We start from the raw sequence: 22,581 nt of genomic DNA on the forward strand, positions 1-22,581 counted from the left end.
CATATCTTCTAATGCAGCACGAGCCTAAATTTAAGAAGAGCTGGTTGACTTTTCTCACACAAAAATCATGGAAACATGGAACTTGCTGCCAGATTTAAGACATGGTAACTGACAAAATCTCCCCTCCACCAACTGAGCTATTAGCTGGGAAGAAGTGTAAGCACTGGAATGTCAGTTGTAAATCCATTCTTTATGCTGACAAGCCCAAGTCTTATCCTAAGCTGTATGGTCGACTTGTGATTAAAAACCCAGAACTTTGAGTTTAAATATGATTAGATGAAACAACACTGAACACGATCTTGTTCTATGCAATACAGCAATTGCAAAGTGGGGTTGGACATGGCACCAACTAACCCAATTCTTCACAGCTGGGTTTGGACATGCCAAAACCTCATAGCATACCTGGGTCCTGATTACCTGACTTCTGTAGGAAGAAATCCCAAATACTACTCCAGAGTTCTATCTTGGTTTTGAATAAATATGTTAAAGAGCTGTTGGACACATTTTCAGACAAAACTGGAAAGCTATCTGACTTGTGAGGCAGCTGGAAGGGTCCTATCACAAGTCAAAAAATCAAAGTTCTCAAGGCACAGTATGCATCAAGGCAGGGTAATTTAAACTGAGATATTTACCTATTGCCAAGGTCATTGCTTTGAGTTTGTCTCTGACTAGTTTCACTACCATGCTCTTTTGGAGTGGAGTAGAGCGACAACAGAGTACTGAACGGCATCGCTTGGCTAGTGTGAGAAATTTATCTTCTAGTGTAGGTTCCAGGGCATAAGCTAGAGTCCTTCCATCGATCACTAGGCCCAAGCTGGAAAGCACAGGGGAAGAGGGTGGATAGAGAGGGGTGAACCCAACAGTCATGTTTCCAGTAGCTTCATCTATAATGTTGCTTGAAAACTTAGACTCTACGCATTGCAGATACTGTTCCAGCAAGACAGCACATGTCTCCTGAAAAAGAATTCAAAATAAAGATACTTGAGAGAAAAGAACATGTATTCAAATGTTTTTGTTTGCTGTACATTTAGGCATAAGAAACATGGGAAATGCGTTATATTCACTGCACTATTAAAGTTTTAATTTCTAACAATTTTCTATTTGCTCTAAACACTCAATTCTTGCAGCAGTGAGGACCTGAAAGATTTAAAATCTAATTCATTTTTAGCATGCAGTATTATATGCTAAACTAAATTCTTTTAGCTTGTTCTCAGAATAACAGTGCTGGGAAACGATACAATCAGTATCAGCACCAAGTTAAGTATGGTGATGAACACCATGCATACGCCTACAACTCAGATCAAATAGTTATGCATTGTTAAAGGCCAATTAAAGGTTATTTAAGCTGAATTCTCTCACCTAGCCATACTCAACTTGAAGATATTACTGAGAATATATGAACATTTGAAATTAAATGCTATTGGTCTTACAGCTAAGTGTGTCAAAAAATAAAGATCATGGAAAATCAATTTACCAGTTCAGTTGATACATTCAAGAACGGAAAATGCTGTTATCTTTTCTTCCTTTTCAAAAGAATATGGAGCTGGATGCTGCTGGCCTACCTCTCTCTGCTGATCTGAAGTCCAATTTTATCACCCCATTAAGGGATGATAGCACTATCAGTCTGGTTCCTTGTATATTAGACCATATCAGTAAACTCTTTGTGACTGTCTGCTTGCAAAGTTGAGCACAGGAAAGATCAGTAATTCAGAAGAATTAGAAAAGGTCTGTTAGGAAGCAAGGCATTACTGTGGATGTGGCTTGCTGACTCTCAGTGTTAGCATTAAAATTTAAGTATTCTATCTCCAGAGAAAAAGCCACCTGAGAAAACACGAATGACTTAGTTATCTAAATACTGCATTTCAGCAGTGTAAAATAAAGCACAAATTCCCAACAGGTTGCTTTTGGAGACCCATTAGTGCCAATAAGCAAAACTAGGGATATTTTGAGAATGCATACTGAAGAAAAGCATTCATGCTGCTATGGCGTATTTTACTTTATGGTGGAGCCCACTACACACAGTTACATGTCTTCAGTAAGTTTATGATACATGACACTATGACTTAGAAACATGAGTCACTGAAAAGTATTCAAAGACATGTCCTACCTGAAAATTACAGATGAAGCAGGAAAAGAAAGAAACAAAAAAAAAAAAGAAATCCACAAAAAGAAGAAAGCCGTCAAAAAGCCGTCAAACTTTTAATTGTGCAAGTTGAAAATAAAGCAAAGCTAGTTCACAAGTAAGCTTGTGTATTAGATCTGCTTACTGGTGATTCAGCATTCAAAGTGATGATTTCTTCATCGTGATCCATGAGCTTGCAGGCGTATGCAATATTAACAGCTGTTTCTTGCTTGTCTCCAGTAAGAACCCAAATCTGCAACCCAGCTTTACGCAAGTTTGCAATGGTTTCTGGAACACCGTCCTGCAAACGGTCTTCAATGCCAGTTGCACCTAAGCACATAGAAAAAGCAAAATATTCCACATTAAATGAACATTTAGGGTTCACCTGAAATTGTAACTTTGGATTTTTCAAAAAGCCCCAGCAAGTACCTTTACTGGAAATAGCTGAACTACGAATGGTTGCAAGATTTGGGCAGCTTTTTGGGGGTATTGAGAAAGAAGCAGAAAGTAGATGGGATAAACATGTTCATCAACAGTCAACACCAAATCCAGAATTCAAAACTGCAAAAGCATTATGACACCATTTGTAGTCTTAGAGGTTCACAAAGGTTGTATCTATGCTTATTCTCTCTCTGCTCTTTATCTTCACCATTTCTTCTGAGTGTTGTTAGAGAAGATACTTCTGCTTCTAGGAGATTTCAGTTCTTAGGGTCTTAACTGCCTTTTCTCAACCAGAAGAGGCTGGGTCACTACAGATTTCTCCCATTAGAAGGCGAATGACAGCAGGACTGGAGCTTGGCAACAGCACATTAGGCTGCAGACGTGAACTTTTTCCTGCCTTGTTGCTGCTTTTTGCTCTTGCAGAAAGACACTGGGTGCCAAACGAGATATAGCAGAGAATAAATCATAAATCTGTTGGCCATGATATGAAAGTAAAATGTGGCTTTTTCATGCTTTCAATGTATCTTCATACTGTTTCTAAGTATCTTTTCTATGCTTTCATAAATCAATTGACAGAAACAAGATTTTCAAATACTGTAGCAAAAGCTGCTCAGGATCAAGTTCAGTGACATCAGTGCTCCACTATGTTTCTGAGGCTTGGATGTGAGAAAATACAAGTCCTCACTCCTACGGAATGAGGAGGTGACAGATATGCAAGTTACCTGGAACAGCAGGAAAAGCAAAGTAAACTTTTATCAGCTATTTATTATTCCTATGGCTGTTCCTTGAAGAAAACACTTTAGCAGTAGAAGTCCACCTGAAGTCTGACCATCAGTCATGTAGGCAGAAACACATTCTTAGGGTAATGTTGGGAGAGCTATTACTATCCAAACAAAGGAGAAGACATTCCTGTTCAGACTTACTCTTTCATTCCCACAACCTACATATAACTGATCACTGGCAGATACAAACCACGGTATAAGGTTCTTGGGGAATGACTGAATAGGTAGTTTATTTCTGGCTAGAGCTTACTTATTTGTCTGGCAGATCAATTTCTTCAATTTCTTCTCCCCATCCCCCAGAGTGCAGCCAGAGCCAACAGGCACAACCATGGTGGGATCTTCCTGACTGCTGTGGTCCAAATTAGTCACCTCATGCTGCCCTTCAAGTCAGAGGACAGAAACAGACACTTCAAGGGCATAATTCATTTAATCCTAAAGCAGGTTATCTAGGACAGATCAAATGAACTCTGCTTTCTTTTGTCTCTCCACTAGTTATGTGAAGAGCCCTAGAGATCTGTAGTAGATACATGAGAAGCTGGGTGAGCTGGATCTCATCTCCAGGAGACGGGCATGTTGGCAATTTTGAAGGGTGCTATCTCCAACAGTGTTATGGCTGCCCCAGTTTCTCTGCCAGAGACAGCAGTCGTATACTTGGAGTAATGGTGAATATATATATACATTTTAGAATCTCAGTGCATTCAACATCTCAACACAGCAGATGAAGAGTATGACTTAGTTCTTGGAATACATCTTCCATACACTGATTTCAACTGCATCATTCGGAAGTAATGCAATCCCCTTCCACAGAATATGCAGGCCCTGAGTGCATGTGCTGAATCTGATGTGTGAGGGTTTTCACAGATGCAGTTTATGAGCATTGCTTTATGAATGTCCCTGCTGCCCCTGGAGTCATGTAAGTCTCTGACACGCTGAAGTGTCACTAAGATAACAAAATTCCATAGTCAGTTTGGGCCAAGTCCTCCTCCTGTTTTGAGGAGCAGTTCTCATTTATGATATTGATTCTAATTCATCCCTGGTACTACTACACTCATTTCAGTAGTGATAAAATGATGTCAGGAGCAAGGAAAACAGGGTGTCTGTTATGTTAATTATAACCCTTGCTCTGTGGTGCTCCACATAACAGCCATGACAAAGTCCAAAAGAAGCCAATTTCTATACTGTCAGAAACCATTTAAGGGAAAGAATGGATTTCATAGCCAAGCTCTGATTTTTTTAACACATTTTAATTTCATGTCCAGCTCTCATTTCATTACCTAGCAGATGTAGATTCTTCTCTATCCGCAGTGCTGACTGAAACAGACGTTCCTCACGATTTTCAATAGAGGATTCTGCTTCTAAATGACTTTTTAACCAACAGGCATACTCTTCCTTGCTAAGAACCTATTAAAAAGAGTATGTGAGGGCACAATCAATGTGATGCAGAGGCATTCATACTTTACTGAATAAAACGAAAAAGAAGTTATGAATCAAGAACAATAAATTAATAAATGCCTTCAGTAATCTTTGTCAAGACTCTCCTTAAGAGCAATCTAAGAGTCTTCTTTTACTTACTCTTTTTGCAATACAGAGGGTCCGCAGCCCATCTGCAGCATACAGATTAAGGTAATTCTGGGTTTTGCTTTGGATTTTTTTTTGATGTTTGCCCCAAGGGTCATCTACATAGGAATAAAAAAAGAAATTAGTGATTGAGAAATAACAGCAGTTGAATGGACTCAGAGAATAAAAACTTGCCTACAGTACTCACTGTAACAGCACTTTATAACTGATACTTTTAAAGAGCTGCTGATGTCTCCTGGGAAACTCAAGTAAAACATTCCATTTAGAAAAAAAAAATCTTTTCTTTTTGTTCTGTCTTTTCTCTCTTCAAAAGTCATTGTGAATATATGCTAGAAAGATCTTTATTACCTTACTCCTTAAGTATTTGTTTGGTCTGAATATATTAAGAAATCATTATAATCTTCACAGCAAACCATAACTGTCAGGAAGAGAAGTATAATTTCAAATACACTGCTAGCAAATGCTTCCTTACGTCTCATCACGTGCAAAAAATGACACTTAAAAATAGCATTTAGCTTTCCACCAAGGCTAGTATCTCTAAAGAACCAGAAACAGTGCTTCATTTTGTACATCTAGGTGTATAAAGGTAATTCTGTTACTGCTGTACTGATCATACCTATCAGCCTAAGTCAATGCAAGAAGGTTTGGGTCTGAGTGTGTTTTCATTTAGAAGAGCATTTACACTTCTGCAGACCTCACAGCTAGATTTTACCTTGAAGGAAGCAGCCTAACTTCCATTTAGCTTTATTCTTCACTTAAAGCTATGTGTAAGAAATCAAAATCAGGCCTGAGCAGCTGATCCTTTTCTCTCTGTAGCTGGGACTGGTTCACATTGCTCACACAATGATCAAAAAGAGTAATGAATATCACAGTAATACAATTTGTTCCATCTTGTTACCTAAAATGATGTCTTCAGAAGTTAAAAACAGGTGATCTGCATCTCTTACATCATCTACCATCAAGACAGGTTTATGTAATCTTAAATAATATGAACTGCAGGGTTAGTAGAAGCTGGCAAGCTTTCAGATTGGAACCATTGAGTGGGAATGCCCTGGAACTTATGGCACATTTTCCTATATCCTGATGTATTTTTGGTTTTTTTTCTCCTGAAGTCTGCATGGTTTTGGGGGTGTATAATCATTTCAGGGTTATAATTTTGTAACTGGAGCTGCTACAAATACTGCTCAATGCAATATTTATGTTAGCGGTACTCGCACAAAGATGAGAGTCAGGTGAATGCCACTCATGACTAGAAGTCTGAGCTCCTGAAGAGACCTACTACATATGACCTCAGTTCACTACTGGATGTGCTTACCTCTATCAACTGACCATACTGAAAACCTAAAGGCACTATACCTTTATACAATGCACTTAATATGGATATCTAAATTAGAGGCCACAAATATCTTACTGTTTATACATTTTGGCACCCGTTTTCCCAGTGTGCATTCACACCCAATTTGATCTTGCTATGTGAGACCATGTATATACATACACACATCTGACTATAAACTTATATAGTATTCAGCACTTTCACATTTATACAGCAGCACAGTGTCTAGCCGGGCATTCAGAGGCTCCAGCACAAACACATACAAGTAGTGATGTTGTAGGGAGAAGCTGGGAGCTTGAAATCCCAGTATTCTGGTTTTTGTTCCTGTTACCTCAACCATGTATCAGCACATTTTACAAATGGTATAGCTATTTTCTCACCTTTGAAGACCATCTTAATCTGTAGGTCTGTAAAGCTGGGAGTGTACATACCCAGATGTTCCTAAGGGACTCCAAGAAGACTGTGGTATTTCATGCATACCTTCATTTCAGTTCCATCTCTGATTAAGGTCATGAGGTGAATACCGGTAGGAATACTCTGATGTGCCTGTTCATCTATCTATTAAAGCTACCCATGCTATAACTATAAAGCTAACTATGCTATCACTATTGATTTTCTCAAAGGGACAATACAGATAAATTATTCCAGAAGAATATTCCCACAAACACTGCTTGCAGTTTGAAAGCCCTTTCTTACACTATACTTTGTGGCTCAGACACAAACGCTACCAGGTTCCTTCAGAAGCTATCAAAACAGCTTACAGTTAGATTCAGCTGCAACATAAAATGGAAATATACTATACTGAACTGGCAGCCTAACTCAGGCTCATTTAGCTTCTTTTCTACTTGTGAATTATAATCTTTTTGGCATATGTGACTTGGCTGTGTAACATAAGATTTTATTTTTTTTCTGGGAGAAGTAATACAGCAAACCTTCTTGGAGGCTTTTTGTATTAGTGAGTCAGCTCTTCTAACTTCAGAAGAATAAAGTAGGCACACATTCTTTCTAATTTATTGTGGTATGTTACTATTCTAGAGAGAAATGCTGTATTTTTTGCATAAGCCACACTAAATTGCCTTACAGGAGTGGCTAGTTCAGTCACTGGCTGATTTCAAATGGTGCAAACTTGAAAAGGTGCTTAAACACATCAAAAGTTGTTTCTACCCCCTTTAAGGTTAAGTGGTGTTAATCACTTCAGATCTGTCTGATTACCATGGGCTCTGATGCAGTGATCATAATGTCAAATGCTAATATCACCTTCAATGAACAAAGACAGTAATTCTCTACAAATAGAGATGTGCACACCATTTTCTGTGCGAATTCTTAATTCCAGCATGGAAGACTCTATTTCCCTCCTCCACTAGCTTGCCAATGCCCCTTCTAGCTCTTCACATTCCTCATCAGTTTTACTCTGAGATTCACCTTGTCCTCAGAAGTTAAAAGGGGGAAAGGAATCTCTCGCAGATAAAACCTGGTTGTGGAGATTCTTTTCAGCTGGGATGTAAGTCTCTATGCTGAGAACTGTGACCACATGTATCATGTCAGTGACAAACAGCAAATAAGTCTCCTGAAGAATGATAGAGAGATAGCAGTGTTCTGCCTGCTTCATTTCCTTCCATAATCACAAGCTGCAGAAAGCCAGCCCAGTCACTGTTTTCTCAATGACTTATGTTCCCAGTTCCTATGTGAGTTGGGTATTGACTCAAACTGTAATTTTCTTATTTATGAGCATGGTGATTGAGATAAAAGTAAAAACAATACACTCCTGGGGATCATTTAAAGGCTTTTGGAAATATCTGTATGCTCTCAGAAAGCATCAGGTTTCACAGTCTCAACTAAATACACAGACTAGTAAATGGAGTCAATTCAGGAACTTAAAAGTTTTGAAGCTCATGGTGAATTCTGATTTTCTGTAAGACACAACTAAGGTTACAACATAATACTTCTGCTTCTGATTTCGGCCTGTTCCTCGTGTTATATTTTAAAATACTCTTCCTCCCAAACAGGGACTTTTGTGTCTGACAGGACCCAGTCATGCCATGTGATGTTGGAACTGGGACATTATGGACACAGTGTTGTTGCCTTAGTCCCTCAGTGTAAGGGCACAAGTTCTACAAAGTCTTGAGGTGCACTCCTGACTGGTACACAATTTCCATGCCCCTGATGGCACTAAGACAGCAAAAAGCAAGCACTGGGATTAGCTGTCATGTCTATTCACTTAAAATTGGTCAATTTTAATTGGTCAATTCCTTAAAATGATAAATGCCTGAATCCTCCTAGCATTGTATCTCCTCTCACACATTCCACCATCATCAGAGAACACGATGAAACCACTGACAGCTCCCATAGCATAAATAATAGCTAGAGTATGAATTTTCTGAGACTCCCTCTACCTGGGAAATACCTCTCTGCCATGGGAAAAAGCTGATACTCCCTTGGGAATTAACAACATATCCACTGACATCACAATACTGCAGGCACAGACTGTGAGTTTGAGCTCAGCTCCAAGAGTGAAGCTGCCCAAGAGAAATGTCACATGTTTTCCAGACAGATCTGCTAAAACATACTGAATTACTGAACTTAGCAGTGATTTAGAGGGCTAGAAAACAAGGGAAACTGCTTCTGAGGTTCTAGCGGCTGCACTTTACATTGCTTGCAATAACAAAATATATTAAAACTCAGAGTTCAATTTGTGCTAAAAAAATTTTAAAAGGGCACAATTTCAAAGCCACCTTCAATTCTGCTGCCTGTAAAGATGGTGGAATCACTGTACTTGCCCAGATACAGAATCTGCTCACTGCCAACACCAATCTTCAGGACCTCTGCTGCCCCTTCTCTGACATACACCACCTTTGGTAATATTGCTGCTGTCTGGTATTCTAACTGGCCTTGTTTTTACCTAGGTGGGTTCCAGATCTGCCTGAAATTTGCCTGAAAATTCCTTGATCCATTGAGTCTAGTGTGAACAGACACAGCAGCTTCCACACTAGTCTGTTATATGGTGACAAAATATTTAAGACTTGGCATAAATTAAACTTTCCTTATTAATGCTTGGTTGTCATTCTGACAACTCATTTCCAAACATTATTAGAAATTCTCAGTACTACAAATTCTCTGTTAGTACTTCGGAGGGAAACAAGTTTCCACAGATGCTCTGTGTACCTTCTGTGATATCAGATCTTCACTAGAAAATTATTCATGAATACTTTGTTGTTAGCTAAGAACAAGTTGTTCTTAATTTTTTTGGCTCAGCTTTGATTTATATGGCTGTAAACAGAAACCTAATGCCAACATTTTTCTGTATTTCATTAAACTAAAATTACACAGTATAAGCCTTTCACAATTGTTTACTCCAAATAATGTCAAAGTAACCGCAAAGTCAATGCATTAGTGAAAGATGGGGAAGTACCTCTAGCACTTTTGGGCTCTGTCCATTCATACTGGGGTAACCTTTAAACACAGGATTAAATTCAATGTTGAAAAAACAGTAAATTAGTTGCAAAATGATTCATGCAAACTGAAACCTGTGTGTCTCCTCTAACTTCTGAAAGCTTACAGGGTTCTTCTTGAACCCAACTGATTACAATTAGCAGCTACTTAAAGTTGTTTCTGTTTCATGTGACAGCTGAGTGCTGGAGAAGTCTTCATGCTTTAGGGAAGTTCCATGTTTACAGCTACATGTTCACAGCTGCATATCTGCTCCCTGCTAGTCAACTAAGTATTTGAAGACAGGACTTCTCATCTGAATAGCACCTCTTCTTTCACCACAACCTTTCTGTTTTGATGGCTGATTCAGTGCGCTTCAGCGTCATAGTCAAACCAGCATAAATGTGTTGGTTTATGCAAACATACTGCAGCAAAAGGATGTAAAGATTCACAAATGAAACATGACAAGAAGCTGCAAAATGAAGTGCTTGGATTTCATATAAAACACTCAAATAGCCAAGCACTGGCCAGCAGTTTTTCCTTAAGAAATGTAAACTGCTTTGGCAGAGTTTCAGGAAATTCCTTCAAAGTAAAGTTTGTTAGTAGAAGATCTTGAATAGAAATTAATTTCACTCATCTTTGTATGGTAAGGAACCAGTATTTTCTTACAGATGATTTGCTATAGTCATAGAATCACAGAATAGTTTGGATTAAAGGGACCTTAAAGACTATCCAGTTCCAGCCCCCCTGCCATGGTCAGGGGCACCTTCCACTAGACCAGGTTGCTCAAAGCCTCATCCAACGTGACCTTGAACACTTCCAGGAATGGGGTACCCACTGCTCCTCTGGGCAACCTGTGCCAGTGTCTCAACCACTCTCACAGTAAATAATAACAATAACAAAGTATTACAAAAGGAGAGACAGCAGCTATTCTGCTATTCCCCATCTTCACAAAAGCAGGCAGGTCTACTTGCTGAAGAAGACAGTAAGATACAATGAAGTTTTCAGCAGTTAAGCAGAATTGCCTCCCCTCAACTCCCCACTGCAGCAAAGGTAAGTAAGAGGTGTACCTGAAGAGCAGGGTAGAAGAAGATCCATAACAACTGAATCTGCTCCTTTAGTGTAAACATTTATTTCATCTGTGAGAGGATGTCTGACCACTACTGACATCCTCTTTCTGACGGAATCAAAGCCCAATGTATGCAACACTTCAAAGCTTAATGTTCCCAGGTGAGGTAGCTCCACTGATACCTGGTCAGATAGCCTTCCAACCAGAGAACAGTTATATGCCCTTGCTGCATAGACAAGAGCAGCTTCATCTGGACTCTCTGCTTCATAACGAAGTTCTCCTTCTTCAGGTCCACCCCCTACAGCTGTCCTGCCTTGCTGGGAGCTGTAGCCATTGTTATTGATCTGTGCAGAGTACACCAGCTTCTCTTCCAGTTTTAATAAAGTGCTATCTGAAGATGTAGATGAAAGCAGACTTAAACCAAATCTGTGCATTGATTTGCTTGTAGCTAGACTAGATGAACTACTGCTGTTAGATCCAGATGTCAAGCGACTTGGAGTGAATCTTCGTATGAAGTCTTCTATAGTTTTTACTGGAGATTTTAGTTCAAAACGATCTCTAACCTTTAAAAGGGAAAATAAACCAGTGAACAAAACCCAAAGAAAAGCTGTACAATAATTCTGACATTGATATTCAGCCCAAGCAGCTCCAACCAAAGAGAATTTCTTTGAGAGAAGAAAGTAATGGTATTTGTATTTTGAGAAAGTAAATTGACAAAACTTAACAGCAAAAAAACCCCAAACTTACTAGAACTTCAGAATTGTACCTGTGTGAAAACATGTTATGTTTGTATTAAAAATAATTTTTTCTTCTTTCATCTCTTCAGGTATGACTAATGGATAGACTATCAATGTTGCACCATCATCAATAGTGCATACTAAAAGCTACCATTAGCAGGAAACATTGGTATTTGTGCATGTTCAGTGAAAGCAGAAAAAAATGTTAATGCAATTGAGAAGTGTGATATCAGAAAAGTTTTATGGGAATACACCAGTGTCAACAACATCCTCAACAGGAACATGTTGAAATAAATTATTTCTACTGTCTTCTCTTTCAGCATCAAAGCATTTTGCTTCAGTTTTACTACTCATCTCAGTTTACATAAATAATTTTTACAGATACACTGTTAATAGTAATAGCAGTTTCATAGTAATATAAAACTATTGCACAGTGTAGCATTCCCGAAACAGCAGAACTGAGCATTCTCCAAATGTTTCCCTGGCACAAAACCATGTCATTCTGCAGACTAGTTCACTTTGTATTCCAAACTGCGACAACCACAAATCACAGAATTTTCTCCAGAATGGAAATTCCAGCTGCTGGCTAGCTTTAATATGACATTTCATTATATTTTTGTCTTACAGATCATGTTGGGATTGCATTTTTGAAATTCTCATTCATCAATGGCACTGGTTTAGGCGGATTTAAGCCATAATGATCATTACTTCTCATAATGAGCTTGAAATTAATCTTTTACATAATTTGAAAGTTTTACACAATGTTTTTCAAGTATATTCTTTTTTTACGTTTTTCCAAAATATCTCATCCTTTTCTTAATTCAGTCCATGCATACAACATATTCACAGACAGCTTATATTCTTTTCTGGGAAGTCTTTCACATTTACAAATTAGTTTACACACATATTTGCACACACACTTACATTGATTAAATGAGTAAGTTACAGCATAAGAAAATGGGAAAGTTTCAGAAGTATCCTGAAATTGTGAATGAAAGCATATCTTACCTTGAAGGTAAGTGAAATATCCCATTTAATGAACGCTTAACTAAACCAACTCAATCACATAGTTGTTCTAGGAGGTGTCTCACAACTAGTCATAGTTGTTTCTCACAAGAATAATTTCACCAAACTACAAAATAGATTAGTATCAATGCAAAAGAGGTGTAAACTTTCTTTTGTTGTTTTTTTTAACCCACCTTCTGTCGGGGCTGATTAGGTGCAGTAACCACGACTGTATTACATATAGTTAAAGCGATGAAGAAGTCAAAAATGTCACATAGTTCTGGACTCAGATGGGATAATGGCTGTTCATGGCTTCTCATGACCTCCAGATGTTTTGCACATTCATTCACCTTTTCTAACAATCTCGGGTCAGGCGTAATGTCCTTCTCCTAGTAATAAATAAGAATGATTAATACTTGTGATTCTGCAGATTTCCAAAGCAGCACAAGCAATCAAAGGAATCAACATCAAGAGTGTTATGGTGGCCTTACACCACTGGGTGGAGCTGGAAAGGACTGTAAGACATCAATTCTAGACAATAAGCAGTTAATGAGACTACTGATAGAAATGGAAATGTGTTACCAACTTTTTCACTACAGATAATTATAGCAGCAATATTCATCTACTTTGGGGGTAGCAGATAGGAGAAGAGTTACATAGTAATATACCTCCCTCTCTCCTGTCTAATTCAAGACACTTATTATCTATTATTAAAGAGTGGTACACTACAGAGACCACAAGAGTGAAAAAATTAGACAGCAATGATATTCAAAGCTTGGCCTTACATCACCATAATAAAATGAAACCATCTTGGATTGTTTGTTAAAGAAGAACCACCATCTACACATTTGAAAGTAATTCATGTTGTTTTTTACACTGAAACACAGAGCACTTTCCACTCTATTTCATGAGTACTTTTCATTTATTGAATCTATTTCCTGTCAGAGCAAACTCCAGTATTTCTTAACATAGAAGGAGGCAAGGATAAAAAAGATTAAAAGAAAAACCAATGTAAGGCTCTTTCTTCAGCAGGATTTTATCTGCTGATGCTCAGCAGCTGATGAATCTGAGCAACCGCAGAACTCTGTGCGTAAAAACTGAAGCTTGGAATTGTGCCAAAAGAGCTTACTCTTGATTGAACTGAAGCAGTTCCACCACTACAAACAGCATCGTTCTGTGTCTATATTTGTAACTTGTTTTAAGGGTGAACTTGTGTCAACAGTGAAACGATGCAAAATCCCTAGACAGAGACACCATGGCTTCTCTAGTCTTATGATCATTCAGCCCATGTAAAACTTCACAGAATAAGAACAGTATAAAAGAAATTTAACAATGCAAACTTGTAAGGACAAATTCGTAAACATTTTGAAAAGTTTTTACTTTTTAAAATACAACACATGCAATCCACTGATAACCTTGAATCGCACTAAAAATTATGCTATGGTCAACAGTGTCTACGAACTGGAATACATAGTGTCCAGCCCAGCATTTCTTAGTTTTAAAATCCTCTGACAAAAGAGAAAAGGCATGTGGAGGTCAATTAGAATCCCTGACTGCAAACCTTATGCTACTCTCAGCTTCTGTAGATAAAGGGAAGACATACATTTTCTTTTCAAAATTAAGGTATAACTCAAACAAAGGTTTCAGATTGTCTTTTATCTTTAGCTCATTCTCACAAAGGAAACATTTCGGTAAGATCTGTGTCAACACTTCACTGTTTTTGTAGAAACATCTGTGACTACAAAATAAAAAATGCCAAGATGAAGTCTTCAAGGTACACAATGTGCCACAGATGTCTTTACCTTCCCATTTTCAGGACATAGTCCATCAAAAGATATAGGACACTGTGCTTTACTGCTGACTTACCATGGGGCTACTGAATGCAGTGTGCTTTGAAAGGATGCTTGCTCTTTTTGCTTCAGCTCTGCTACCTGTGCGCCGGTGAGTTTTGGTGCTCTGGCTTCTGTGTATTACTTTAATGCTCTGATGGCTGCAGATACTATCACGCTGGGATAGAGTTCCTCCTTTTGGGGCTGCCTCGTCTTCCTCAGAATCAGGTTCTTGGTACATTGCTAAGCGTTTGGCTATCAAGTAAAAATACAGAGGGAAGAAGCTGTACATGTTAAATGTGGCTGAGAAAGAGGGAGAAGGGCATGGTGACTTTGTTCAAGTGACCTGTTTTTAATATTATACTGTGCTTTCACAGTAATAATGAATGATTTAATTACCAAGGGATAAGAAAGCCTCTTAATTGAATGGTAGTATATAACAGAGGATACAGATAACATGATTAGAAACGTAAAGCAATACACTGCCCCTCTCATCATCACACTCTCTCTGAAAGGGAGTTAGACTCTGCAATAACTCACTGCATTCCTGACTATTCCACAGCTCAGCCTGGTGAAATCAACCAAATAATTTGCAGTCGGAGAAGGAAATAAACAACTGAGAAAATTTTCATGTCCTTTCCAACATAATACGTAAATTTCACAGTATTTACCAGCAAAAATATCGCATCTACCCAGTACCAGTTAACTGACATCTGAGACGTCTTTAGAACAACACACCTCCAGAATACTATTGCCCTTATTTTATATACAGCAATGAGGCAGACAGCATAAAAGCCGCACTCAAAGGTCAGGGCCATCTGCTGCAGAGTGGAGACAGAAGCCTAAATTCTCCACTCCTAGCCTAGTTTTAAAACCACTCTGGAGTCTGAGCCCCCCTCTCTGGACAGCATGATAGGCAGGACAACGCAGCATGCAGTATGAAAAACAGGGTACCTTCGCCTGCTGCAGCACCTGCTTCTATCCCTATTTGCTACAGTGAGCAATACCTAATTTACACAGAATGAAAGAGTGTTTTCCAATTGATATATTTGAGGTGAATGCTTCCCCAGTTAAGAATTCAATTACAGCAATTGATGTTAGAAACCAATCCTGGCAGTTTGATATATAGAAGTTAAAAAGGAAACAGAAAGAAGAGATGTGAAACTGCCGTGGAAACCAGCCCCTCTAATGACAGGCTCTGCTCAGGTCTACCTGATGTGGGACATATTTTTCCTATTCCTAAAGACCATGAGCATTTAATAATCTGGGTTGTTCATTAGGCAGACACATGCCACTCTAACAGGTACCTCTTTATTTCTTAATTAGGTATTCATTGCTTTTCATTATACCCTCAAAATAATCCACACTATCCATTTATACAGCACAAGTTACATATTTGTGACTCAGCTCTGTTTTGGTTCTCTGGTGTAACAAATTAAGATTATCCCAATGTCAAATGACAAATCACTGTAAGTTAATTATGTGAGTTAATTATTCAGGCATTTAATGAACACCAACAAAAAAATCTTCCAAAATACTTCCTGAAAAAAAACCTTGCATTTGAGTGAGTTTGGCATGGGCTCACTTCTAATGTAGCTAGCTTCATGATCAAACAAAAATCCATCCTTGCCATCCACTGCAATTTTCAAACATGCTTTGGCTGTCAGAAAGCAGCTGGAGGAGCTGAAATCAGACCACACACAGCACATGATGATAGCTCTATTAGCACAGTATCATACATTAGAGGTTTTTTTCAACTCCATTTGGAACACGCATAGGCTCTGTCTGAAATGTCGGCACTGGGAGAGCTTCCCAGTCCTGCTGTGAATGCAACCAACAACGCGAATGGTTGTTGCTCTAACTGCATGCCCAGGTATGCAACATCCTACACTACACTCTGGCTCCTGCTGGAAGAAAATTAAGGCCATGGGAACAGAAAGGGACATGGTGCATGTGAAGACATGGAGAACGCAGGGAAAACTGCAGAACACTTCTGCCCCACAGCTCAAAACCAGTCCTGCAGCCTCAGCCCCGAGGCTGATGTAGACTAACTGCAGATGATTGAGGACTTCCCTCATTAGCATTTTCTGGTGTGACTCAAGCTTTGTGGTGGGAGAGGTTGAGCAATGGTTCAGCACTGTGAGAGCAGCTGCTCCTTCAGCCACAGAGCTGCAAGTAGAAAAGCAAAGCACCGTTGCCTCCTCCTTTCAGTGCCTACCTTGTTCTCTATTAATGTGACAGAACCTAGAGGACAGCTCAAGAATTAGGGGGGTCACTGGTCTCCTTGGCCCTTTTGTTGTATGGTAATGAGTTGCAAGGAAAGAAAGTTCACTTCACCTGCACAGCCTGCTTCCTGCAACTTGTTACACACGCTGTGGGACAGGGCAGTTCTAACCTGCCTCATCACTCTTGCCCACTAATTCCCACTTGCTTCTGCTCTGTAAGCTACTATGCATCTTCCCAGTGGAAGCGCAGATCCCTATACTGTGAATTTAATTCAAGTCATGATAGGTGTGTCCATATCAGGAGTCTGCAATGAGGGCCCAAAGGGATCTGAAGCATGTTAAAGGCACTGATTGAGGTCCTTGATGAGGATGTGATCCAGGCTGCTCACTGTTCCCCCCAGCATCCCACTGTGACATGTAGCTGCTCAGCCTCTCCCAGGAAAGCCATAAGAAAAGCTTGGATATGCCATAGGGATAATCTTCCTCACTGTGGATGCTGGACATCTTAATGGCAGACTGACAGAACGCTGCACTTCTAGCAACACGTAGTATTCCTTGACATGGGAAGGATAGGGTACTGTTATTTTCAGCTTTGCAAAATGTGCTACCCAGTTGGACCAACTCCCTCCAGAGCACAGGTTTCTTTTAAAGACACATTTTCTTTAGTAATTATATGTAATTTAAGCTTCTGCTCTGAAAATACATCTTGAAATACATGAATTCAAAGACCCTGAACTGATTATCATTTCATTACATGTATATCAACTCTATGGTTAAGCAGAGAATACATCTAATGCACAAGTTATGCTTGCCTACCATAGCTCTGTATTCTTGATTGTTCTTTCTTCTTTCTTACATTATTTTAAAAAATATTTTGAATATTTAACATAGCAAAACTGTTTCCTAATGCAACACTTAGCTTATGCATTAACATTATTCCAATTCCCTTCTCACTTATGTAATATTAGGTATCTCTTGCTCTCTTTACAGGTTTTCATTTTAACACATTCGTTTAATTGTTCCTGCCACTAAGAAAAAGGAGAAATAGGGAAAGCAGGTAAGAGACTAGAATCTCATTTAACCAAGTCAAATGAAACTCCTTCAATACAAATGGTTTTATTTCAGTTTATACCAAGGTAAGCTTAACAATAAAAAACAGGCCTTAGCACCTTTCAACATTTTCTCCAGCACAGCCTTACACATTATGCAGCAAGAATTAAGAAGCATGAAGAAATAATGAAACCCGGTTCAATCGTTATGTTATGGCTAAGGTTCATAATGCTTCAGCTGTGCAAAGCGTGCTTCTTTGGGAACATGCTGTTCTCTCCACCCACTCAGCCCTCTCCGATTCAGAACCTTTTCCTGTGAACATTATAACCTGAAAGACTTGTTGTGGGATGCTTTTCAGTTTCAGGACTGAAAATTGATGGCTTTGATCTTTTTTCTGATAGACAGTTTTTTATTAAGGGCAAAGACACAAACAACTTAGAGAAACACAGCAATGCAATTCATGAAAGTCAAATTTCACTCTTCTGTACTTCATTTTGTATTTACAACACAAGGAAGAAAAAATAATTAATACTTATTCCATGAACGCACCTCTATCTTTCAGAAGACAAAAGTAAGTTATAAATAAAACTCCTGTAGTAGCTGCTAAGTATTTGAATATACATTCTTTTATTTTAAAAGCCCTTTTATCTTCATTATTTCGGTTTTGCCTTTTTTTTTACCTTCCATAGAGTCACAGAATAGTTAGGGCTGGAAAGGACCTTAAGATCATCTAGTTCCAACCCCCCTGCCATGGGCAGGGAATGTCCTATGATGACATCCATTTTGCAGGCTGATGGAGACACTGTTGCCACACAGCTAGATGTTCCTCCAACTAGAAAAGCGGGATCACAAAACTCTAACAAACTTCCCTTCAAGCAGAATGAAGCTGCAGACCCCCTAAACCAGTAGCCAGTGTGCAGGGCCCTGACTTCACCATGGAATAATTTCATTTTCCCCAAACCACTGAATAAGGTTGTTACTGAACTGTCTTGAAGGAAATCTAGATGTGCAGTACTTACTCACACCACCGTATTTCCTTATTATTTTATGACTGCAAGTTTATTTCACTTTGAAGTGCACTCTAGCATATACATAAAGAATCAGTCAAGCAGCGAGCATGCTATAAATTTGTACGAGTGTGCTAACATAGTTTTAACTTTATTTACTTTGCAAGAACTTCCCCATACGGACAAGTCTTGAGATTAGAAAAGCCCCAAGGTTTTCCTTCCTCTCCCCTCCTGGCATCCTCAAGGGCTTACAATAAATAACTCTAAGTCCTTCATTAAGAACTCTTTACTCACTTAGAAATGGATGCCATTTTCCTATTGTTCTGGAGATTTTCCAGAGCAATTGTAAGTGTAGGTGTATGTTTAGAAAAAGTATCACCTGTCTCTAAATATGAGTTTGTCTTTTGTAGGGCTTAAAATGTACTGAGTTCTACATCTTTTGGCATTAGTTCTTTCCTTAAAGTTACCAGCAATTCAATTTTTCAAAGCAATAACAAACATAAAGAGAAATCACAAACAAGCTATGAAGTGGCGGAAGCACCCAGTTCTGCTAAAGGTTTTAATCTTTCTGGGGAAGGTCTAAGTGGACTATCCCTGTTTCTGAAGATTGTCAAATTGTTAAGGTGGCAGATGAGAAGACCTTTGGGAATCAATAGCTGTGTTTATAGAAAAGGTTTCTTTAATTTATTTTTTAAATAAATCCAATTCTCCAACATGGCTGGAATGTGCAGTCTATGTTCTTGTGAATACACACAAAAGAGTAAGAAAGTTCCATTACAAAATAGCCCCTCAAACTAAGGAGAATTTTTTACTATAATGCACTTTCCTATGACAAGTAGTTGCTAGTTAATCTTCTGCAAGAAAAAGTAAAAAGCAGAAAGAAACTCCTTCTTTCCCAGATTAAATGATTAAGAAACTTTGCTGGGGAAGAGAAAATCACTGAGGTTTTCATCATCTGCCTTCACCCCCATAAATTTGTCTTATTCTTATGTTGTCTGGAGTTTTTTTCAGTCATGGGAAGGAAGGAAGGAGAAAGAATGCAAAGAATCAAAAATTCAGATTTTTCAGACTTGTGTGGTTGCATTCATGGAGATTCAGCTCGTGTTTTGTCAAAAGTTCCATATGATGGGTGGCTAAAACAGATAATCACACCCCATAGGCAAGAGTGCAATTAATTCAGCATTTGGAAAACAATTAGGACAGATGTCATGCCAAGAGCATCTGGTTGTCTCTAAATCGTATAATGACTTTCAGAAGCACAGTCACCTTTTGGTCACCTCCTATCTCTTGTTTTAGCAGACAGGCTTAAGACATAGCCAGTTCCAAGAATTGTTAGAAGCTGGCTACTAGCCAGGGAAGAGCTATGATATGGCAACTTAATTGTACATTGTCCTGGGTTTGACACATATAGAGAGAAACAATTTGTTTTGGGTTATTTTTTTAGTGGGGGGGTTGTTAACATTCTTTTTGGCTAGGAGGAATTATTGATTGGAAGAATAATTCTGGGATTTAACCAGTGTATAGTGCCTATGGTTATTCCATGAATATCCAGGACATTTACAAATGGGATAAGCCACTTCCACTTGGAGTGCTCCATGATATACCCTGCTCCTGAATTAACACTTCATGAATCAAGAAGAACCTTTGAAGAAGACAACAAAAGAGACTTAAGAACACAGGCCATGCAGACGTGAGATGGGAATCCTCTTCACCTGTAGTTAGAATTCTAAACCACAGAGAAATAGGCACATATTTGACAAGAAAAAGTTCTGATGAATTACATTCCACAAATGCTTAATTTTCTCCAGTAACTGTAAAGTCACAAGATAACTATATTCCATACAAATATCCACAATTACTTAACAAGAATCCCATCCCTATGAACTTAGTCCCCACAGGACCTGACAGGGCAGTGAGAATTCCTGTAGTTTGATCCCAGCTAGTGTATAATTCATTGCCAAAATATCACAGCTGACCTCAACAATTATGAATATTGGATAAACCTTACATCATGGAACTGTTGCTCAGTACACTTACACTCTTCCTCACAGCCTTCACAAGCATTCCTGGATTCCTCTTTGGTGCTAAGCTCTCACATAGCAGTACCAATGAGCAATACCTTGTACTACTTCCAGTTGGCAAAATGCTTCTGTCCCATGCTGGTGCAATTTATTGGCCTCTATTACTCATGTTTTTGTCACCTCTTGTCTAGACTAAAACAATGCAATATTCCTGGGCACAGTGCCATTAGCCTCATAAGAAACTTAGAGCTAAACAGAATTCTGGAGGAAAATTTTTCCTCCAGCAATTTCATAAAAACTGCCCCTTGTTCCCTCTATTATTGGAAAAAAAAAAGTACTAAGTCTTGTTCAGGGTTTCAGTTTTTATTTTACAAGCATTTAATGGCTTCAACCCTGCATAAAGTCCCCATAAACCTCTGTGATGAAAACCATGATTAGCATGTCCATGTCTGACGCAAAACAGAACTCTCCCACACTCCCACCACTCAAGAAAAAGACATGCTGTCTCAAATATGCCATACAGCATCGTGTATGCCTTTTTAAGTAGCCCCCAATCTGAAACAAACTGTGCTCTGCACAGGAAGAAGGGGAAAGACCAAGCTCCACATAAGCAAAAAGTCACACACATTGCTTAATGAACTAGTGGAAGGAACTCAGATACGCTGATGACAAATGCAGTACAATAATGCCTGTAGAATTGAAAAGAATAGGATACCTGCTCATACATGTGAACAAATTTTAGGGAGAAAAGCTTATAATACAGCATAGAGAAAATCTGTGAAGGCTATGCACAATCTATTGACAGATACGCAGGAGTCTTACATTATGCAGAAAACAATGTTTCAACAGAAAATTAAAGTTCCAAAGTGAGGAAATTTCAGATCTCTATCTGCCATTGCAGGTGTAACTTTCCCCCTCTGTGTGCGTGCATGGCTGAGCCCCAGAACACAGGGCTTCAAGATGACTTCAGAGGAAAATCTGCCAGAACTTCTTAGCGTGAGAAAAAAGCGTGTTACATCTTAGCCTTGTTCTTGGATATGGGTGAATGGAGATGTTCTGACTGAAATTTCGCCCCCAGAATTCATGCCTGAGGCAAACATCTGGCATGGAAAACATGAACCAAACATTTAAGGCTTTTAAGCTTATCCATAACTGAAAAATGGATCTTATAATGAGAAGGGTCAAGCAACTGGAACAACAGGCACTGCTACCAGCCACAGCAGAGTAACAAACTTAGGCCAAATTGCTCAGAATAATAATATTTCTACCCTGTGTTATCTGTTTTTACAGTAGAAAACCTGTTATCTTTAACTTTTGAATCTTGACCCATGTACAATTTAAAATTCACTTCTTCATCTCAAGTGCTACTCAGAATTTGATTCCAAGTAGCAAAACACTATGCCAGAAAAATTACTCAGATAAGGAAAGAAAGATCATCTTAGAAAACATGATCTTACATAAGAAAAGGCAGGCGAATTTTCTCAGTTTCCTTACGTATATGGCAGCCTCAGATCACTAGCCAAATGAAAGATTATAGAATTTTCTTATATATGAAATCTTCAGCAAAACCTGAGACCAGGATGGCATCAGTTATAACTTATGCCCCAAACCCGGGAGAAATTCAGATAATGAGGTACAAGATACAGAAAAGTAGCTGACAAATAATTTGAAAGTAAGTACACAACCATGAAATATCATTAATGCACTCCCTAAAACCAGAAAGAGCTGTGACAGACATTCCATCATACCTAAACAAGAAAGGTTTGGCAGCAGCAAAGATGGTTAGAAAATCAGACTGGAGAACAGAGCTAACAAAAGACTTGAACAAAGAACAGTTTTCACTGTGTTATTAATCCTGATATTATGGAATAAAATCAATAGAAATTATCATAATTTATATATAGAATGACAGAGAAATGCCTATTTTCTGTAAAGGACAATAAATAGACTAAAATA

The 22,581-nt window shown here is 38.6% G+C and overlaps 1 protein-coding gene across 1 annotated transcript in view; it reads right to left on the bottom strand.

The window, feature by feature from the left end:
- Window positions 1-22,581, bottom strand: part of ATP10A (ATPase phospholipid transporting 10A (putative)) — a 107,862-nt gene that overhangs the window by 14,275 nt on the left and 71,006 nt on the right. Inside the window, exons 8-14 of the mRNA XM_005151391.3 lie at window positions 14,360-14,577; window positions 12,688-12,882; window positions 10,753-11,314; window positions 4,918-5,021; window positions 4,620-4,746; window positions 2,268-2,452; window positions 633-954 (exon numbers count right to left, since the gene is read on the bottom strand). Of these exons, the coding sequence (XP_005151448.2) occupies window positions 633-954; window positions 2,268-2,452; window positions 4,620-4,746; window positions 4,918-5,021; window positions 10,753-11,314; window positions 12,688-12,882; window positions 14,360-14,577 (1,713 nt within the window). The remainder of the gene's footprint in view (window positions 1-632; window positions 955-2,267; window positions 2,453-4,619; window positions 4,747-4,917; window positions 5,022-10,752; window positions 11,315-12,687; window positions 12,883-14,359; window positions 14,578-22,581) is intronic.

Source organism: Melopsittacus undulatus, chromosome 2 (genome assembly GCF_012275295.1).
Source record: "Melopsittacus undulatus isolate bMelUnd1 chromosome 2, bMelUnd1.mat.Z, whole genome shotgun sequence".
Taxonomy (NCBI): Eukaryota; Metazoa; Chordata; class Aves; order Psittaciformes; family Psittaculidae; genus Melopsittacus; species Melopsittacus undulatus.